The following is an 18,794-nucleotide window of genomic DNA, read 5'->3' as shown; positions in this document are numbered from 1 at the left end:
ACAGCGTGCCGTCCCTTCCCCGTGCGGCATGGCGGCTGCCGTGTTTCTGCTGTGGCTCGGCCCACGGCCGGTGGTTAAGAGCCTGCGCGCCTTCTCCACCGCCGTGAGCCCGGCCACCCACGCTGCGAGACCCAGTCCGCGTGAGTGTCCTGCGTCGCCCACGGGCCTGGGCTTGGTGAGGGCGAACTGCGGCCGGGGAGACCGATCCGCCGCCCTTGCTGCAGCGGGTGGGGAAGCCGCGAGCTGGGCCTTTCCTCTCCCGGGTCCGTGCGGTTACGGCGCCCCGAGTGCTAGTCCCGCACAGCTGTGCCAGAGGAAAGGACAGCCCGATACCAAGTCCCGAGGGGACGACCTTCACCCTTCAGTGCTGCGCCCGTCCCGCGTTAAGTCCTCGCAGGAGCTGGAGGGGGGCGTTCAAAACTCAGATCTTGTCTTGCCACTCCCGTGTCGAGAATCTACAAGTGGCTTTCGGATAAATTACAAATTCCTGGATACATCCTAATGGCCCTTATACGTACAGCACCTGTTTCTAATTTTTTCTTCTGTTATCCTGAGTACTTAACTCCTACTGTATGTGAGGCAGTGTTGTAGACACCCAGTAGGGTACGTTCTTTTGCAAAAAAGTAATCAGCTACATAAAATGTCATAGTGTTTCTTGAGAATGATGTACTGGGAGAGTAGTGGCTGTAGGGTAGAATAAGATAGGGTAGTCAGACCTCTCAGAGGAAATGACATGTCTGTTTTTTGACGGGACTTGGGTTTGAACTCAGGGCCTCTCACTTGGCGCTTTTCCACCAGAACCATTCTGCCATGAGCAGAGCCCAAAGCCATGCAGATTTGGGACGAGAGCATTCTTGGCCTAAGGAAATGTTAGGTGCAAAGTTCCACAAGTGAGGACAAGGCTGGGGTGTGATCCAGGAACAGAAATAATGCCAACCTGACTAATGGGGAGCGTGGCAGTTGAAGAGTGAGAGAGTTAAGTAATAGCCTGATCTTGTGAGGGCTTGAAGGCATTCAGTTTTGATATATGGCTGGATTTTTTTATGAGTTGGAGTCACATTGGAGAGCTTTAAGTAGGGAAGTGATAAAATGTAACTTACACTTTCAAAAGATCACTGACTGCTGTGTGGAGAACTTAACTTCAGTGGTTCAGCAGTGGAAGCCAGAGAAGGGTTTGGAGGTTGTTGCAGTAGTCCAGATGAGGTGATGGTGATTTGGAGTAATATTAAAGAAGGTGATGTAGTTGGATTTAGTATAGATTTTGAAGGTAGAGCTTATAAAACTTACTGATGGATTTGATGTGGTTCTGAGGACAAGTTTTAAGGAAGCCTGTTAGATTTTTGTCCTGAGTAATTAGGCGAATGGCAGTACAGTTTACAGGGATTGGGATGACTGCAAGGAGGAAATCAAGCACTCTACCAAGCATAGTTGAGAAGCCCAGTAAAGTCTTGAGCCTCTCTGTTCCGCTCTTAAATATCAGCCCTACTGTATTTGAAGCTGGTTACTTGCCTTAGCTTTCCATGTTCTGTCACTGCTTGGCAACACTTTTTCTCAGTGCCTGTTTCCATGGCTGCCTTCTGCTCATCCTTCAGGTTTTAGCTCAAAGCTTATTTTCTCAGGTGGGATTCCCCAGTCATAGTAGTGTTCTCCCAGAGACAGAACCAGTAGGATGGATAGATGGGTAGATAGGCAGATGAGAGAAGATTCAGTAGGGGATGTGCCCACGTGATTATTGAGGCCAAGAAATCCCACAAAAGGCAACACAGGATGTCAGTAACATGGCTCAGTCTAAGTGAGAAGAACATTCCAGTGCCAGGAGAACAAGAGAACAAATTCAACTTTCCTCTGTTCTATATCTCCCCCAGAACACCTCCAATACACACACACATTGAGGGAATCGAGAATGGATTTTCCCCATTCAGTCCACCAACTCACAGACCTGACTATAAGTCTGCTCTGGAAAATGCCCTCACAGACACCCAGGAGTAGTGCTTTACCAGCCATCTGGGTATCCATAATGTAGTGAAGCAGAAAACGAAGTTCAGAGAAAGACTGAAGGGCCAGGTACTGGATGTTCACTGTTCAGCGAGTTGAAGCTAGAGATGGTGAACCAGACTACGAAGAATCTTGTATGCTTTGCTCGTGTCACCCTAATTTATGTATTTGTTTTTTATTTTTCTGGCCATACTGGGGTTTGAACTCAGGGCTTCATGCTTGCCTGGCAGGTGTTCTATCACTTGAGTCATGCCCCTTTGTACTTTAATTATTTTTAAGAAAGTGTCATGCATTTTTGCCCTGGGTATACCTCCCTCATAGTTGGGATCACAGGTGTGTGCCACCATGCCCAGCTTGTTGGTTGAGATGTGGTCTGACTAAATTTTTGTCCATGAGGATCCACAGTCCTTGCAATCTCAACCTCCTGAGTAGCTGGGATCATAGCCGTGAGCCACCACACTCAGCAAATTTCTTGCTCTTTAGTTTTGTTGACTACAGATGAGTTATAAATAAGGATTATGATAGTTACTTGTATTAGTTGTAATGAATGAAATGAGATGAGATAATGGTGAATGAAAAGCATTTAGCACAGGTTCTGCATGTGGGAATGCTTAATAAATATCCCTATTATTTTAGTACAGTAAAACATTTAGAGAGGCGTATAGGGTAGTGTTTTAAAAGGTGTTTTCTATATGTGAGTAATCTGTCCTCTGTAGTCATGTGACTTAGGAATGGCTGTGGATTTTGTTACTGGTGTTACTGTAGCATTGGTAGTGTTGGGCTTTTTTTTTTTTTTTTTTTTTTTTTTTGAGACAGTCTCACTATGTACTCCCAGGCTGGTTGGAAACTAATGATCTTCCTGCCTCAACCTCCCGTGTGCTGGGATTACAGGTGTGTGTCACCACACCCAGCACATTGGCAGTTCTCATGTGCTGAAAGACCGAAGGATTATCTTTTTAATAGGAAAAAAAAATAGAATAATTCCAAATATGAGCAAGTACATTCATAATTAGGGCATTTCAAGCCAATTATTGTCTTAACTGATTATTTTTAAAGATTCAAAATACTTCTAAGTAGATATTTTAATTTTTGGAAGTGAGCTTATTTTGTTGTGAATCTTAAAGCTTATGAGACTTTTTCTTTAGATGATGAGTTCACTACACCAGCAATCACAATAAACTATTGAAATTGCTGTAGAATTTTCTGAACTGCTTCTGACTTTTTATTTTCATGAAGATGATTTTCGTCTCTGAACTGAAAATAGATTAGTTTCCCTGTTTATTTTACTGCATCTTAAATTGTGTTAGAACTTGGAATAACGATTAATGTTGAATATCTCTACATTATTAAATTCTCTATCACAATTATGTCCTTGTAGGTACAACAGGAAGAATATCCAGAAGTGAAAGGCAACTGAGAAGAAAGGTGAACAGTTTATGTACTTTAGTGGCTTCTGAAATCCTGAAGTGAGGTAGTACTCCAGAGCAGGCTTCCCAAGGTCACTGGGTAACTGCCACAGCCCTGATGGTGTTAGTTTTTGACCTTTCTTTCTTTTTTTGTCTATATCCAGAGAATGGGCCATCTTTGAGACGGAGAATGACCCACATACTCCCAGGGAACAGATATATAAGCCAGAATAGAGAACTGGTTTTAATGATGCCGTTAGCATCCATACAGCCTGAGAGTTTGCATTAGACTCTGGTGGGTATCTCTACAGGGATCCAGATTACATGGTCAACTGATGAGTGTGGAGTCAAAGGCACGTTACTTGGAAGTTAAATGGCATCAAATGACAGTCATCGAGAACAGTAATTTTCACAGGAGTATTGGCTGCTTCTTCTACTTCATGGTTTTGAGATGGCTTCGTTGGGCACTGCTGGATTTTGCCACCTTAAACCCTACTTTTGTATGCTGGCCACCCTCTTCTATTTCATATCATATCTTAAAATATATATGCTAATGTGATTGACTAAGCTATCAAGTAATTTTTCTCTGGGCCTAGGAGACATATAATTTCTTATTATGTATTTATTTAGTTTTTTTATTCCTAATTTACTTATTTCCAAATTCTTACTCTTTGTCTTCCTTATTTACAGGTTCTTAATGGCCCCTTATGTACTGTCTTCCATCAAATAAGTTTTAAAAATTACTTCAAAATATATTGTTAACACTTCAGAAACAAAATATAAACCTTTTGCTGAAAGCCTCTTTAAATTAATCAACTTTTAGTGAAGGAAATTTGACATTAAAAGGGATTTTTGCCAGAGGGTTTGAAGCAACAGTACAGAGATATTTATACAGCGGTAGTGTTTCTTCATTTGAATAGCAGCAGATTTGGTGGAAGTCAGATTTTATGTAGGTGGCAGTTCTAATTTTTATGTCTCATAATTGCAGCATTTGCTTTAAGTTAAATAATTTTTTTAATTTAAAATATGTAAGTTTTTTGTGTTTCTTAGGCACTACCTCCTAGGACCAAGAACATGGCTGTTGACCAGGACTGGCCTAGTGTTTACCCTATGGCAGCGCCATTTAAACCCTCGGGGGTACCTCTATCTGTTCAATGGGTTATCCAGTAAAAAAGGGTGTGCCCGTGGCAAAGGAGGGAAATCTAGAACTTTTAAAGGTAAGAAATTCCCAAGTGAATGCTGATCTTTTCTCCATTCCTACCCTCTCATACTTCAAGGTTCAGCATAGAGCAGCTTGCCATATTTTAATTAATTTTTTTCAGGCAGTAATGGATGTTGCATTTTGATTAGCCTTTGGGAAGAAGAGTCAAAGAACCCTAGGCATTTAAGAATGACCTTTCTTTGTATCTTCTTTATAGTCATCTTTCAAGCAGAACTAAGAAAAGCAAAGTAACCTAATTTGAAACTGAGAATTGAGAGGTGAGGTTCCACTTTTAAAAGAGGAATTTTAAAACTTTCTTTCCAGAAAGGTAGACTATTATTTAAATTTATTATTATAGTCCACCAACTAATTTTTTTTTTTTGGTGAGGTACTAGGGCTTGAATTCAGGGCCTTATACTTGCTAGTAGATGCTCCATCACTTCAGCCTCAATACCAGCCCCATCGACTAACTTTTTTACTACTTAAAATAAGTGATATGTGCTTCATTTGATAACATCTATAATGACTTGTGATGAACTATAGGGTTTTTTAAAGAAAATAAAAATCTTACCCTGGGAATGCATGTCTTAGTACCGTTTTACGTACAGTGGAAATTATCATATAATGGAAATGCACTTTGGTTTTCACTAGATGAAAGGGCTGCTAAAAAACAAAAAATTGCTAAAAGTTGTTGAAAAATGAGACAGAGCTGGGTGTGGTGGTGCGTGCCTGTAATCCCAGCACTTGGGAGGCTGAGACAGGAGAATCAAAAGCTTGGGACTAGTCTGGGCTACAAAGCAGGCTTGTGGCCAACCTGGACAACATAGTGAGACCCTGTTTCAAGAAATCCACCCTCCCCTTAAAAAAGAACAGAAAAGAAATGTCTATGTTTTTTAAAATGAGACAGAGCATAGGGGTACTCTCTGGTGACAGAAATAAATGAAATTTGGAATTGAGAGCATTTCATGTGACTCAAGAAAACAAACACTGAGGAAAACAAATCTTTTCTTCATATTAAAAGAACTTAAAGAGAAGGGTTGGGGATATGGCTCACGTGGTAGAGCAGCAGCCTCGCAGGGATGAGGCCCTGAGTTCAAACCCCAGTATTGCGAGAGAGGGACTGAGAGACTCTCTTTGGAAGAGGTCACTTGGTGGGAGAGAGCAGCTGTAATAATGCTGATGGCTGTGAATGCTGTGTTAACAAAGAAGTATGCAATATTTCATGCATTCCATATATTCCCAGAGATAGAGTCACTGAATGTGCTAACTGACCTAAAGTATGCAAAATGCTTAGAATGGAGCCTGTGTAAGTTCTTGCAAACGTTAGCTATTATTTTTTTCCTTTTATATTTTTTTTTAGGGGCACGGTACTAGAGATTGATCACAGGGTTTTGTGCTTGCTAGGCAAGTGCTATACCACTTGAGCTACACCCACAGACCTGATCTTGAGGTTTATATTTTCATGTTTCAGAACCACTCAGTTGGGGATTGGGAGAATTGTGGGTTGAGGCCAGCCCTAGCAAAAAGTTAGTGAGACCCCATCTCTAACAATAAGATGGGCCTGTTCATGAGCATCTATGGTCTCAGCCACGTGGAGAGCAGTAAGTGGGAGGATTGCAGTCTGAGGCCAACCCCTGCAAAACAAACAAAATCAAAATCCTATCTGAAAAACTAAGTAAAAAAGATGGAGGTGTGGCTCAAGTGAGGCCTTGAGTTCAAACCCCAGTACTACCACCACCAAAAAGAAAAGGAGTACAGAAGATGAATCTATCCATCCCATAATCCTAATGTTTAATATCTGTTTTCTCTTGATTAAAAGAAAGATTTTCTGATCAACTCTTAAGATTGCTGGCTTGATTGTTAGAATAACTTTCTACTTGTTCAAATTTTCATTTCCAAAAAAAAAAGCTAAATTGTCTCTTTCCATGTTTGCTACTATTTAAGAAATGTGTTCGTGAATGTTAATTTTATTTGAAGGGATCCAGTTTCCCTAAATTCTCATTGATTTCATGAATGACTTGGTGGCCTTTTATTGTATCATCATGAGTATATTCTTAACTTCATTAAACTGTTAAGATTTGTTTGCTTTATTCATTTGGTTAATAAATGTGTATTATTTGCAAAGTGTAAGTAACACCATGCTAGCCATTGTCTGAGAACTGGGATGCCTAAACAATGACCAGTGTCCTGGAGTGCTTTCAATTTTGTAAGTATACCTATAAATTCATGGAAGGAAGAATGCTATAAAAATGATGCTTATTTTTCTAGCATGATTGTTGTAAGATACTTGATAAAAGGTGATTTATACCATCTGAAGATGAACCAGAGTGTCTTTATAAAGTAGTTGGTACTGAATCTATATTTTAAGGAACTTGTTTCTTGAATTGACAACATCTGTGACATAGAATTAGTATTGTAAAACACTGTCAGATTTTATTTTCTGCATAAATAAAATGTGTTGTTCCTGTGATTTAGTTTTGTGAGAAAATTATCTTTTTCATATTTTCACGACATTTAGTAGTCGGGTGTGGTGGCACATCCCTGTAGTCCCAGCTACTCAGGAGGCTGGGGCAAGAGGATGACTTGAGCCCATGAGTTTGAGATCGTTTTGGGCAACGTACTGAAATCTTATTTCAGTGAAAAAATTTTAAAAAGACATTTAACTATAATTTATTCTTTAAACTTCTGCATTTTAGATCCCCAATTTTCTGCATTTGACTCCTGTAGCAGTTAAAAAGCACTGTGAAGCTCTTAAAGGTAAGCCGTTTATTTTCCTATCATAAACATTATGTCGACCTTGGACATAGAATTGGGAATCTCAGCTCTAATGAAATACAGCCTTGTGTTGTGCGGCATTGTCAGTTTCTCCCTTCTTAAAGAAAGATTTTTAAGTTGTTTTCAGTGAACTGCTAATTTCAAATCCACAAACTTCTTTTGCTAATCACTCGACAAGTGTTAGGAATACCAAGTAGAAGCCGAAGGCTAAGCTGGGTCGTGGTGGTGCACACCTGTAATCTCAGCTGCTTGGGAGGCTGAGGCAGGAGGAGTGTGAGTTGACAGCTAGCCAAGCTGCAGAGCAAGAGCCTGTCTCAAAAATTGAAAACCTAAGAACAACACGAAAGAAAGATGAAGCCAGAATTCAGGGACTTATTGCTGAAAGCGCATATGTAGTAACTCTGAAGAAAGTACTGCAGTGTCGTCCCTGTTTGCACACCTGTGCAGTTCAAAGTGAAGGTAGCGTAGAGGATGCTGGGTAGCAGAATAGTCAGTGGGTTCAGTGACAGGATGCCACACAGAGAAGCAAGAGTCTTCCTGAAGGAGCCATTTAAAATTTTAGAAAATTTAAAAGTGATATGTGTATGTGGTGACTCAAATAGAAGAGGCTAGCATGGAAAGCAGCCCCTCACCCAGCATGTTCTCTCTGAATCATTATTTAACTCTAATAATTACTTACAGAGAAGGAACTCACTTACGCTTATTTATGATACATACTCTTGCTGTTGCATGTGTATGTGAGTAGGTAATACAAGTGACCGCCAGAAATGAATTTGTTAATTGATTTTTACACAGGATCAAAAAGTGGTATATGATTTGTGCCAAGTAGAGCACGAATTTGGAAGAGTACTCCAGTTTTCTTCCAATTCCAAGCACAGGTGAACAGAAACAGACACTGAAAAGGGATGGGAAAACATCCTAATGGCATAAAGCAGACAAACACATAAATAAGAGGAAACAGTTTTCTCCCCTCATTTCAAGAGTAAGATTACTGTCCCTCTTTCAGGATCTCAAATATCTTCTTCCTTGTATTTTTTAATGCAAAGCCCTCCTGAAAGCTCAAATTTAATCATAATTACATTAATTATCCTACTTTTCCTTCCAATAGAATTAAGACACCTATATAATGTTTCTGGGTTTCATGTTTTTCTAGAAAAGCCTTAAGAAGTACATTGAGTATTTTATACACCTTTAAATCAGCATGAACACATTAAGACTTTATCCAAAGGGGCTGATTCTTTTGAATTAAATGGCACAATCAATCACTTGTGTGAACCAGAAACAATTCAAATGTGCTTATTCTATGTACAGTCCAAGGCAAATTAGATCAGAATTAAATTGGAATATATGCATACTAATGAAATTTAACAGTGAAAAAAATCTGCCTTCACCCCACATGGGAAGGAGAAAGAGTAGAAGCATAAGTGCTTGAAATCTATGTTTATACCAGGGATCCACAGATATTGTTCAGAACCCATCTACTGAATTATGGCTTCATCTTTTTTTTTCTTGTGAAAGGCTTTGATAGGGCACATTCAGAAGATTAGCTTTTTATTATTATAATTTAAAGACCTGAAAATCATTATTTTAATGAGTTTAAATTTAAAAATGTGTGTAAGACTGAGCAGACACCTCATATGAAATAAGTAAATAAGCATATGAAAAGATGTTAAACTTCATGCCATTAGGAATTGCAGTTTGAAATGGAGGACATTACTGCATGCCTACGAGAATGGCTAAAAACCCAAACATCGACAAAGACAAATGCTGACAAGGATGTGGAGCAAGAACTCTCATTCGTTGCTGGTGGGAATGCAAAATGTTACAGTCAATTTGAAACACTTTGAGTCTTACAAAGCTAAACATGCTTTTACCATAGGATCTAGCAGTACATCTCCCTAGCATTTACTCAAATGATTTGAAATTTTATGTGTCCCCAAAAAATCTGCACACAAAGCTTACTATAGGTAAAATGACCAGCTGATGCTCTCTTTTATCCAATATACACTACATCTAAACCTCCTACAAATAAAAATGGTCAGTAGTACTATTGACATGTCTGCTCTTTATGGTCAGTACCATTTGGGCCACCTTGCTCTTCGGAACCTGGACTACATCTTACTTGTTTTGACTGGGTAAACATTGTATATATGACATACACTTACAGTAAAAAGTAGGTCTACTTGGGGTCACTGTTACTCCCTCCCAACTTGTGAGAGACACAGGGCTTTGATTTTTGTTAGTGCTGTACACCTGTTATCTTACCTATCATGATTTAAGGTATTACCACAACTAAATTGATATATGTGTGTGATACATAAACCATAGTGCAAATTGTTGCTGTCTCCTTTGTATATTAAGTTTTTTGTGTTCCTTCTAAAATGTAATGTTTGAAGAGATGCTATACCAAGCTTGTATCTTCCAAATTAAAACTGTTAATGTGATAGCATTTTACAGGTTTGTGTTCCTTATGGTAACAAGGAAAGCTTAGTGGTGCTCATGTAATGCTGTGAATCATAATTTTTACCCTAAAATATTATATACAATAAAAATAACTAAATTATTTAAAAAATCTGCACACAGTTGTTTACAGTAGTTTTATTCATGATTGCCAAAGGGTGCCAGCTGTGGTGGCTCACGTTTGCAATCCCAGCACTAGGAAGGCTGAGACAGAAGGATTGCAAGTTTGAAGTCATAGTAGGCTACAAGATGAAACCCTGTCTCAGAAAAACAAAACAAAAAGCAAACAAGCAAAACTAAAAAATTGCCACAACTTGGAAGCAACGAAAGGACCTCCAGTAACATAAACTGTGTCACTCTTGACGATGGAATATTACTTAGCACTGACAAGAAACCTGTCCATAAAAAAGAGACACAATAAATGCATATTGCTGGGGAAAAGCCAGTCTGAAAGGTTACATACTATATGATCCCAAATGTATGACACTGTAGGAAAGACAAAACTACCATAAACTATAGACATTGCTTTTCTTTTTTCTTTTTGAGACAAGGTTCTCACTGCATAGCCCAGACTGGCCTAGAGCTCCCTGCATAGCCGAGGCTGGCCTGGAACTCATCATCCTTCTTCCTCCATAAACTGAGTGCTTGGCCTGCGGCCATGAACCTTCATGCTGCCTGATACAGATCTTAGTTAATAACGTATCAATATTGACTCATCATCAAGTGTAACAAATGTACCACACTCATACAAGGGTTTAATAATAGAAGAATCTGGAGAGGGGAATATATGTGAACTCAGTTATTGTATAAGCCTGAAACTGCTCAAAAATATCTATTAATTAAAATAACCTTTGCTTCCTATGTAACTGTCTGACTCAAGGCATGAGGAAACACCAAAGATGCTTTGGCCACAGCACAGCAATTATCAGATGCCTGTGAATTTATGTACGGACAGCCCAGTGTTTGTCCTGTTAGAGATGGGAGGACGGCCATCTGTAAACTTGTGTCCTGGGTTTTGGCCTATGGCAGGAGGCAAAAAGCTTTTCTTTGCTCCTTCTTGGTTGGCTTCAGATCAAAATACTGCTTCGCCATTGTTTAAGGTGGCATATTTTGGGGTGACATATTCTGGCCTCCTACAATGTATTGTTTTCTTCTCTTCTGTTACAATTAATTTTTTCATAATGGTCTTACTCCTTTTAACACATGCAGGGCATAATGTTATTTTCTAGTCCTGGGGATGGGAAAGTACAGGCTGGTAACAGGAAGAGGAAAATTATCCTCTTATGAGTGTCAGGGACCCAAGTTTGACGTACGTGAAAATGCATGTAAACTCACCAAGTTACATCTGCAGGGAGAGCTCTGCCATGGGCCACACACCCCCTGACACCTGAGGCTTGCAGGAAAAAGGCCTCCATGGAACAGAAATTCACAGCCTTGGGCTGAACAACTCTTGTAGCAATTTTTGCCCAGGATGCCAACATGGACTCCTGTGCTGAGGTTATCACTCCCAACTGTATTGGCTTCCTCTGTATTGGTCTTCCCACTCCCATTATGACTTTTCTGAAACCTGGTCCCTTGACCACCTTTGTGCATTTCCTGGAACATTTCTGCAGTCTGACCTCTTGTGATGTTCTGGAGTTTCAAGTAAACCTCTATTTCCTTCTCAAATTGTTGGCACCAATTCCACTAAGTGTCCTGAAACACTTTTTAACCAGAGGCACAAAGGTACAAGAGAAGAATTTTACAATTAGGTTTCAGGCAAGCTTTGAATTGTTCATTTGTTTGTGGAAGGTGAACTTTATTCTTTTTCGTAGACGTACATAGATTTGATATCTCCATATACGATATCTGCTGTTGAAACACTGTTCCATTAGATGTTCTTTGTTAGTGTTAGGTTCCTCTGTAACTGAACAAATGTTAAAATCACATTTTCCTCATCTAATTCCTCATAGAAATTCTCGCTGATCATTTTATTTGAATCTGACATCTTGAAGATTGCCCTGCAGTACTAAGATTACTTGCAGTGTACTTCCTTTTTTTTTCAGGTAGCTTCATTTTTTTTTACAGAACTTAAATAAATGTCTTAATCTTTCCTTAATTATATCTTTACACTTCTGCCAGTCTTGGGATTTAAATTGTATTTTCCAAATAACTCAGAATTTTCAAATAATTCTTCTCAATTTTCTTTCAAGGTAGGTCAGTTCAGATTTTGTATCTACCATGCAAATGGAAAATCTGAAATACAGGAAAGTAAGCCAAGGTCTTTTAAAGTCTAGTCCCTTGCTTTACCTATCAGATGAGTAAAGGTTAATGGGAATCTATTATGTACTTTCCAGTTGGCTGTGATTTTTTATACATAATTTAGGTAATTTAATTTAAAAACTAATTATCATCTGGTGACTGAAATGACTTATCCACAGCTTAAAAAGAACAGAAAGATTTGGTGCAAAACCAAAAGCTCATCTAATTCTCCAAACTAGTCTGTCTATTATAAAGTGCTGTCACTTGGGCTGGCAGAGTGACTCAAGTGGTAGAGTACCTGCTTAGCAAGCATGAGGCCCTGAGTTCAAACCCTCTACCACCACAATTAATTAATGAATAAATGAATAAATAAATAAAAGTGCTGTGAGTGGTACATCTTGTAGTATAGCATATTGAAATTAGGTCACGATGGGGGTGACATTCAACCGAGTCTTACTGTGCTCATTGTTTTAAATGTCAAAATGTTCTTAATTCCAGAGATACTTCTGTCCCCTCAAAGTGACTAAGTATTGATCTTTTAAACAGGAAGTTTAGGGAATGGTGTGGTGCTGCTTTATTTGTGAGCATTTATTTAGTCCCAGATATCAAAGAGTCTTTGTAACCCAGAGTGATACGTTACTTACTGATTTTACAGTCAAGCCCAAAGGGAGCAAAATATAGTACCTACTAGTAGAAAATTGTTAGCTTGGGGAAGTGCTATTGGCAAAGTACCTCTCCTGTGTCTTAGAAGAGCTCCCACATCTGCCTGTGATTAGATCAGCCTCTCTTGCAGTGCTTTATTAGAGGAAGCATGGATCCATGAAATTCCACGTGTTTGACCCCACAAGTCAATACTCTTAATTGTTCTTAGAGCGAGGCTATCTAAGGAATGAGACGGGGTGCCCAGTAGTGTCCGGGGTTTCTTCCAGAATCCCTCTACCACACTAATTTGATAGTCAGCTGCTGACACTTAAAGACTTACAGCTCCTATCTTCCTTTTTTTCCCCCAAGAGGGGACTGAGTTTATGCCTCTGCGCTGTGGAGATAGGGAACCATGCTTAGCGCTTCGAACTTTCTGTTGCAGCCTGGGTCCTGGGCCCAGACCCACCTCCTCACTGGGCTTTCTTGCCTGATACAAGGACAAGGCTGTTTCTGCTTCCATTTAGCCCCATTGGTTCATTGAAGCCACATGCAAGAAACGAGTTATTTTAAGGATCCATGTAAGGATAACCTAGGTTTTTACAACGATTTGAGTTCAAGCTTTCCTTAGGTTTTAAAATTTCTTAATGTTCTTTGATCAAATTTACCCATCTATAGTATTACTCCTTTTTTTTTGGCAGTATGGGGTTTGAATTCAGGACCTCTTGCTTGCTACACAGGTGCTCTCCCACTTGAGCCACTCCGCCAGCTATTATTACTCTTTCTTAACCCCTCTCCTTCCTCCCCTCGAGTTGAGGCTTTCTGTAACTCAATTTCTGAAAGATTTGCTGACCACACTTCAGTTACCTCTTAGAGCTTTTCCAGGGCTTCTTTCAATTCCTTTCAGCTGATCTTTACTAGTAACCTTCATTTGAGAGTGAATTAATATTATCTGTCACTTTTCATAAATAATAATTCTCTGGGCACTGAACTATTTTCTTTAATTGGTAGGGAGCAGTTAAACTATCCCATAATATATGCAGAGCCATAGTACACTGCCATCAAGGCACAGTCTCTCTCCTTACTTTTTTTTTTCCAGTACTGGGGCTTGAACTCAGGGCCTACATCTTGAGCGACTCCACCAGCCCTATTTTTGTGATGGGTTTTTTGAGATAGGGTCTCTCGGACTGTTTGCTTCAAACCATGACCTTCCCGATCTCTGCCTTCTGGGTAACTAGGATCACAGGTGTGAGCCACCAGGGCCTTTCTTTTTTATTCTAAATTTTGGTGTTGGTAATTGAACTTCATGCAAGTAAAGCATGCACTCTATCACAGAGCTACACCTCCAGCCCCATAGTTCCCTTTAACTGAACATACTACTCCCCACTCAACCTAAAATACTCAAATCATTCTATTGATTAAATTCCCTAACTAGGATGTAACTAAGAAAAAGAGGTGAGAGGTGACGCTGTGTATGTGGCATGCAAGCGAGATTCTGTGCTTTTGCGTGTGACCGGCGAGTGGTGTCACTAATTGGGTATTGTCTGTTAGCTTGCATTGCAATGAGAATTTACTTGCAAAAAAATAATTGAGATAATTTTTTTAAATTCTCAGATTTTTGCACTCAGTGGCCAGCTGCACTTAGCAGTGATGAGAAATGTGACAAGCGTTTTCCAATTGAAATCGACACAGCTGATTATGTCTCATCAGGACCATCTATTCGAAACCCCAAAGCTCGAGTAGTAACCCTGAGGGTAAGAGATTTTTTAAAAAACAAGAATCATTATAGTGCATTATATAAAAACACATTTTGTACGTGACTACAAAACTTAATACATGTTTGTTGTAGAAAATATGAAAATTTTAAATTACAGGATAAAATTGCCTAAAAATATACCACTCAGAAATAAGTTCAGTTAACAACAGTAGCTCATTTTATTATATATACAGACAGCCTTTGTGTATTTTAATGGAATGATGTTAGATGTGTTTAGTAATCTTTTCTTTTACTCTTAATAAGAATTAAACATTTCCAAATATTATTAAATATTCTTTAATTTTACTTGTAATGCCTACATAACATATAAGTGAGCATCTATTCGAAACAGTGTTTGAAGCTGAGGGTGTGGGGTTTTTTGGTTTTCTGAGCCTTACACATGCCAGGCAAGCACTGTACCGCTGAGCTACATCTCTAGCCCGTGGGGATGCATTGTTGAACAATTCTAATATAATTCTTTTTCTGAAACTGAAATGGGAGATACAAATAATGTCACAGCTTAGATCTGTCATAATGTATTAAGTTACTCATGTTATGGACATTGGATTTTTAATAGTTTCCTTTTGCCAGGTGTGGTAGTTCATACCTGTAGTTCCAGCATTCACAGGAGGGTGAGACAGAAGGTTCACAAGTTTGAGGCCAGCCTGGACTACATAGTGAAACTTTTATCTCAAAAATTAAAAAGAGGTTTCAGGTTGCCCTTCCTGCCTTCCTGCTTCCTTCCTCCCTTCTCCTTTCCTCCCTCTCCCGCTCAGCCCATGCTAGGCATGCCCTCTACCACTTGAGTTACACCCTCAACCTCAACAGTTTTCTTTTTTGCATGGAACTGGGGTTTGAACTCAGGGCTTCATGATTACAAAGCAGGCACTCTACTGTTTGATCCACACCTCCAGTCCATTTTGCTATGGTTATTTTGGAGATGGGGGTCTCACAAACTGTTTATGTGGGCTGGCCTTGAACCCCTATTCTCCCAATCTTAGCATCCCAAGTAGCTAGGACTGTAGGTGTGAACCACAGGTGGCCAACTAACAGTTTTCTTTATTAGGAAAATGTCATAATGAGTATTCTTGGAGATTAATATTTCTATATATTCCTAGTTATGTTCTCAAGGTAACTTCCTAAATGGAGAACTGTCGGTCAAAGGCTATAGCTATTTTGAAGTTTTTGATATATATTATGAAATTTCTTCAGGATGTGTAAAAAACACTGCACTAGTAGATTGTGAGAAAGCCTATTTTCCTCTGCATTCACAGCCAAGATCTTATTACTGATCAATAGGTTTGATAGGTTAAATTTTTGTAATTAAAAACAAGTGTTTTGCAGAGATAAATTCTCAACCTCTTAGTATTCAGACATATAATTTAGTATTAATGAGATTGAGAATTTATTCCTTTGCAAAATGCTTATTTTTGTCATTTGCCCATTTTGATGGTGTATGGTTTCTTTTATACTTTCATTTCTTTTAATTATAGCTTTATTAAGATGTAATTCAGGTACTACAGAATTCACTCTTTGAAGTGTGAAATTCAGTAGTTTTTAGTATGCTCACAAAGTTGTGTAATGATTAGTACTAACTCCAGAAATTTTCATCCTCACAAAAAGAAATCCTATTAGCAGCCTTCTCAAGCATCCCCAGATATCTGTTAACCACTAATCTACTCTCTGTCTTTATGAATTTGTCTGTTCCTGACATTTATTCATACTGTATGTTTTCCGTCTTGAAATGTTTTTCCAGCTTTTGATGTAGATCCCTGCTGTAGGTCTTGGCATGGGAAGCCTGGGGCACTGAGGAACCCAGTGAGGCACTAGGACCTTGAGTCCTGCCTCCTGCTCTGCCCTGGTGCATTGGTATTCACATTTTAGATCCAGAGAAGGAAAGTGGTTTTGTTTTTCTCAGTAATCATGAAGTAGTGTCAGAAGTAAGTGCACCTTATGTTTGCTGAGTGTGATGGCTCATGCCTATAATCCTAGCTACAGAACAGTTGAAGACTGGAAAATCACAGTTCTAGGCTAGCCTGGGCAAAAAAGTTAGTGAGACCCCCCCCATCTCAACTGGACATGGTGGTACATGCCTGTGGGCCCACCTACGTGGGCAGATGCAGTCCTAGGCTGGCTGGGCAAAAACACAAGGCCCGAGTGCTTGCCTAGTAAGCATGAGGCCCTGAGTTCAAACCCCAGAACTGCAAAAAACAAACAACGACAACAAAAAACCTACCTTACATCTGTAAAGTGCTTTCTTCTGTTAATGTGATTTATTACTAACAAAAGTCCTGTGTGTTAAATCGTCCTGAGGAAACCTTGTCTTGTGAGGTAAGATGATTTGTTTGAGTCACATTAACAAGAGGCAAACCTAGAAATCAAACTGTGTCTTCTCGTATGTGTAACACCAGACCTCTTTAACACCATATTTGCAACCTAGATAAGATATTCCATGTGCTTAGACATTTCTCAATTTTGTGTAGATCTTTTGTGTTAATAACAGATATTTAAAGAGAGACACATGTAACAGTATCCTGTGATTCGAAATGTCAATATTATTTTGGGGATAATGTTAATAGCACAATACCTATTGCTTGCCCTATTCCTTGAAAAATGGCAACTTGAAAAAAAAATGGCTCTTGAATTTTGTGAAGAAAGACAATGAATGCCACTCAACCTTGGAGCCAGTGTTCATCCAGATTAAAGACTACAATTTTGCAGTGCCTTTGAGTGCTAGCAGGTGGCGTGAGTGCACCACACGACTGTTTCTGAGCTGTTTATGAGTTTCTGGCATAAACTGTGCAGTTATGTTAATATGAATGAGTGGTAAAGCAGTTGTTATGATAAGAATCAGCATCACTGCCACATTTGACCACTTGCATAAAAACCTGGATCATGCAAAACATTAAAAAATTTTAATGTATTGTTAAATATTTTGATTTCATTGAGGAGAATTTTAGAAGGAAAAATCCCTGCTTTCTCACTATTCTAATGTAAAAATTGTCATTTTGTCTATGTTCTGTCTGCATACATGCATATGTATGTATACATGTAATTTTACGGTAGGTACATATTGTTATTTTCATATCAGTAATTGTCCATGTTACTAGTAGTAGGTTATCATAAGATGGATTGTTTTACCTGTCAAGGTAATAATCTGGTTGTTGATACATATTCTTTCCAGAAGACTGTGGTAATTCACATTGTCTGCAGCTTTTAAATGTGATATTGGGTTGATACTTAATAGGCAGTTTTCTTACTACTCAAATTCTTAAAGAGTGTGTTTACATTTGATTATTTTCTATTTCCTCTAGTTCAAATAAAATCAGTACTTAAAAATACATTTTTAAAAATTTACATATTCATTCAGCAAATACTCAGTGCTTTTCAAGTTCTAGGTCATAGCTAAGAACAAAATAGACATTATTCTCACTCTCAAAGGCTTTTTCGTGTGCTTAATGTTAATATAGGTAACATTTTTCAAAATTAAATCATATGAAATAGTGCTTTCAATAATATTTTTCTTATATTTTTTAAGGTTAAACTTTCCAGTTTGGATTTAGATGATCATACAAAGAAGAAATTTATTAAACTTGTAGGAGAACGATACTGCAAGACCACAGATGTACTTACCATCAAAACAGATAGGTAAAGGAAAAAATTGGAAAGACTGTTCACATGTGTTTCTTTATTGTCCTCCATCCCCTGTAGGCCTCTTTTGAAAAGTCATATTAAGATAGGAATGGTGGCTGGGCAAAATCCTAGGTACTTGGGAGGCTAAGATCGGGAGGATTGTAGTTTGAGGCCAGCCCAGGGAAATAGTTCATGAGACCTTATCTCGAAACATCCTTCACAAAAAAAATAGGTCTGGTGGAGTAGCTCAAGGTGAAGGCCCTGAATTCAAGCCCCAGTACTGCAAAAAAAAAAAAAAAGATAGGAATGGTTGCTGGGTAGAATCCTACTTGATTGGGAGGATCATGGTTTGAGGAGAGCCCAGGGAAATAGTTTGTGAGATCCCATCTCCAAAATAATCAAGCAGTAGAATGCCTGCTTTACAAGGACAAAATCCTGAGTTCAAACCTCCATAAAGGAGTAGCCTTTATTATATTAACTTCTGTTAGTGAAGTTGTCTAATTTGTATTTTTTAAATCCTCAATCTAGCATACTTATTCTCTTTATGTACAGAGAAAGACTTGCTTAGTTGTGTTGTTATTTTTAATCCTGGCTTTCATGTACCTATGTATGTAAAACTTGGAAGATGTAAGAAGAAAAGTATGATTTGCTAGTGATTAATGCTTAAATAGGTTGGTTTTTTTGTTTT

At 38.8% G+C, this 18,794-nt stretch overlaps 1 protein-coding gene across 1 annotated transcript in view; it reads left to right on the top strand.

The window, feature by feature from the left end:
- The window catches only part of LOC109679861 (small ribosomal subunit protein mS35), a 49,908-nt gene continuing 31,114 nt past the window's right edge, over nt 1–18,794 (top strand). Inside the window, 7 exon segments of the mRNA XM_074083039.1 lie at nt 1–140; nt 3,374–3,420; nt 4,452–4,551; nt 4,554–4,618; nt 7,299–7,359; nt 14,332–14,471; nt 18,012–18,121. Coding sequence (XP_073939140.1) covers nt 29–140; nt 3,374–3,420; nt 4,452–4,551; nt 4,554–4,618; nt 7,299–7,359; nt 14,332–14,471; nt 18,012–18,121 — 635 coding nt within the window. The 5' untranslated portion in view covers nt 1–28.

Source organism: Castor canadensis, chromosome 8 (assembly GCF_047511655.1).
Source record: "Castor canadensis chromosome 8, mCasCan1.hap1v2, whole genome shotgun sequence".
Lineage (NCBI taxonomy): Eukaryota > Metazoa > Chordata > Mammalia > Rodentia > Castoridae > Castor > Castor canadensis.
The sequence above is the reverse complement of the archived record's forward strand: the minus strand, read 5'-3'. Positions and strand labels throughout refer to the sequence as shown.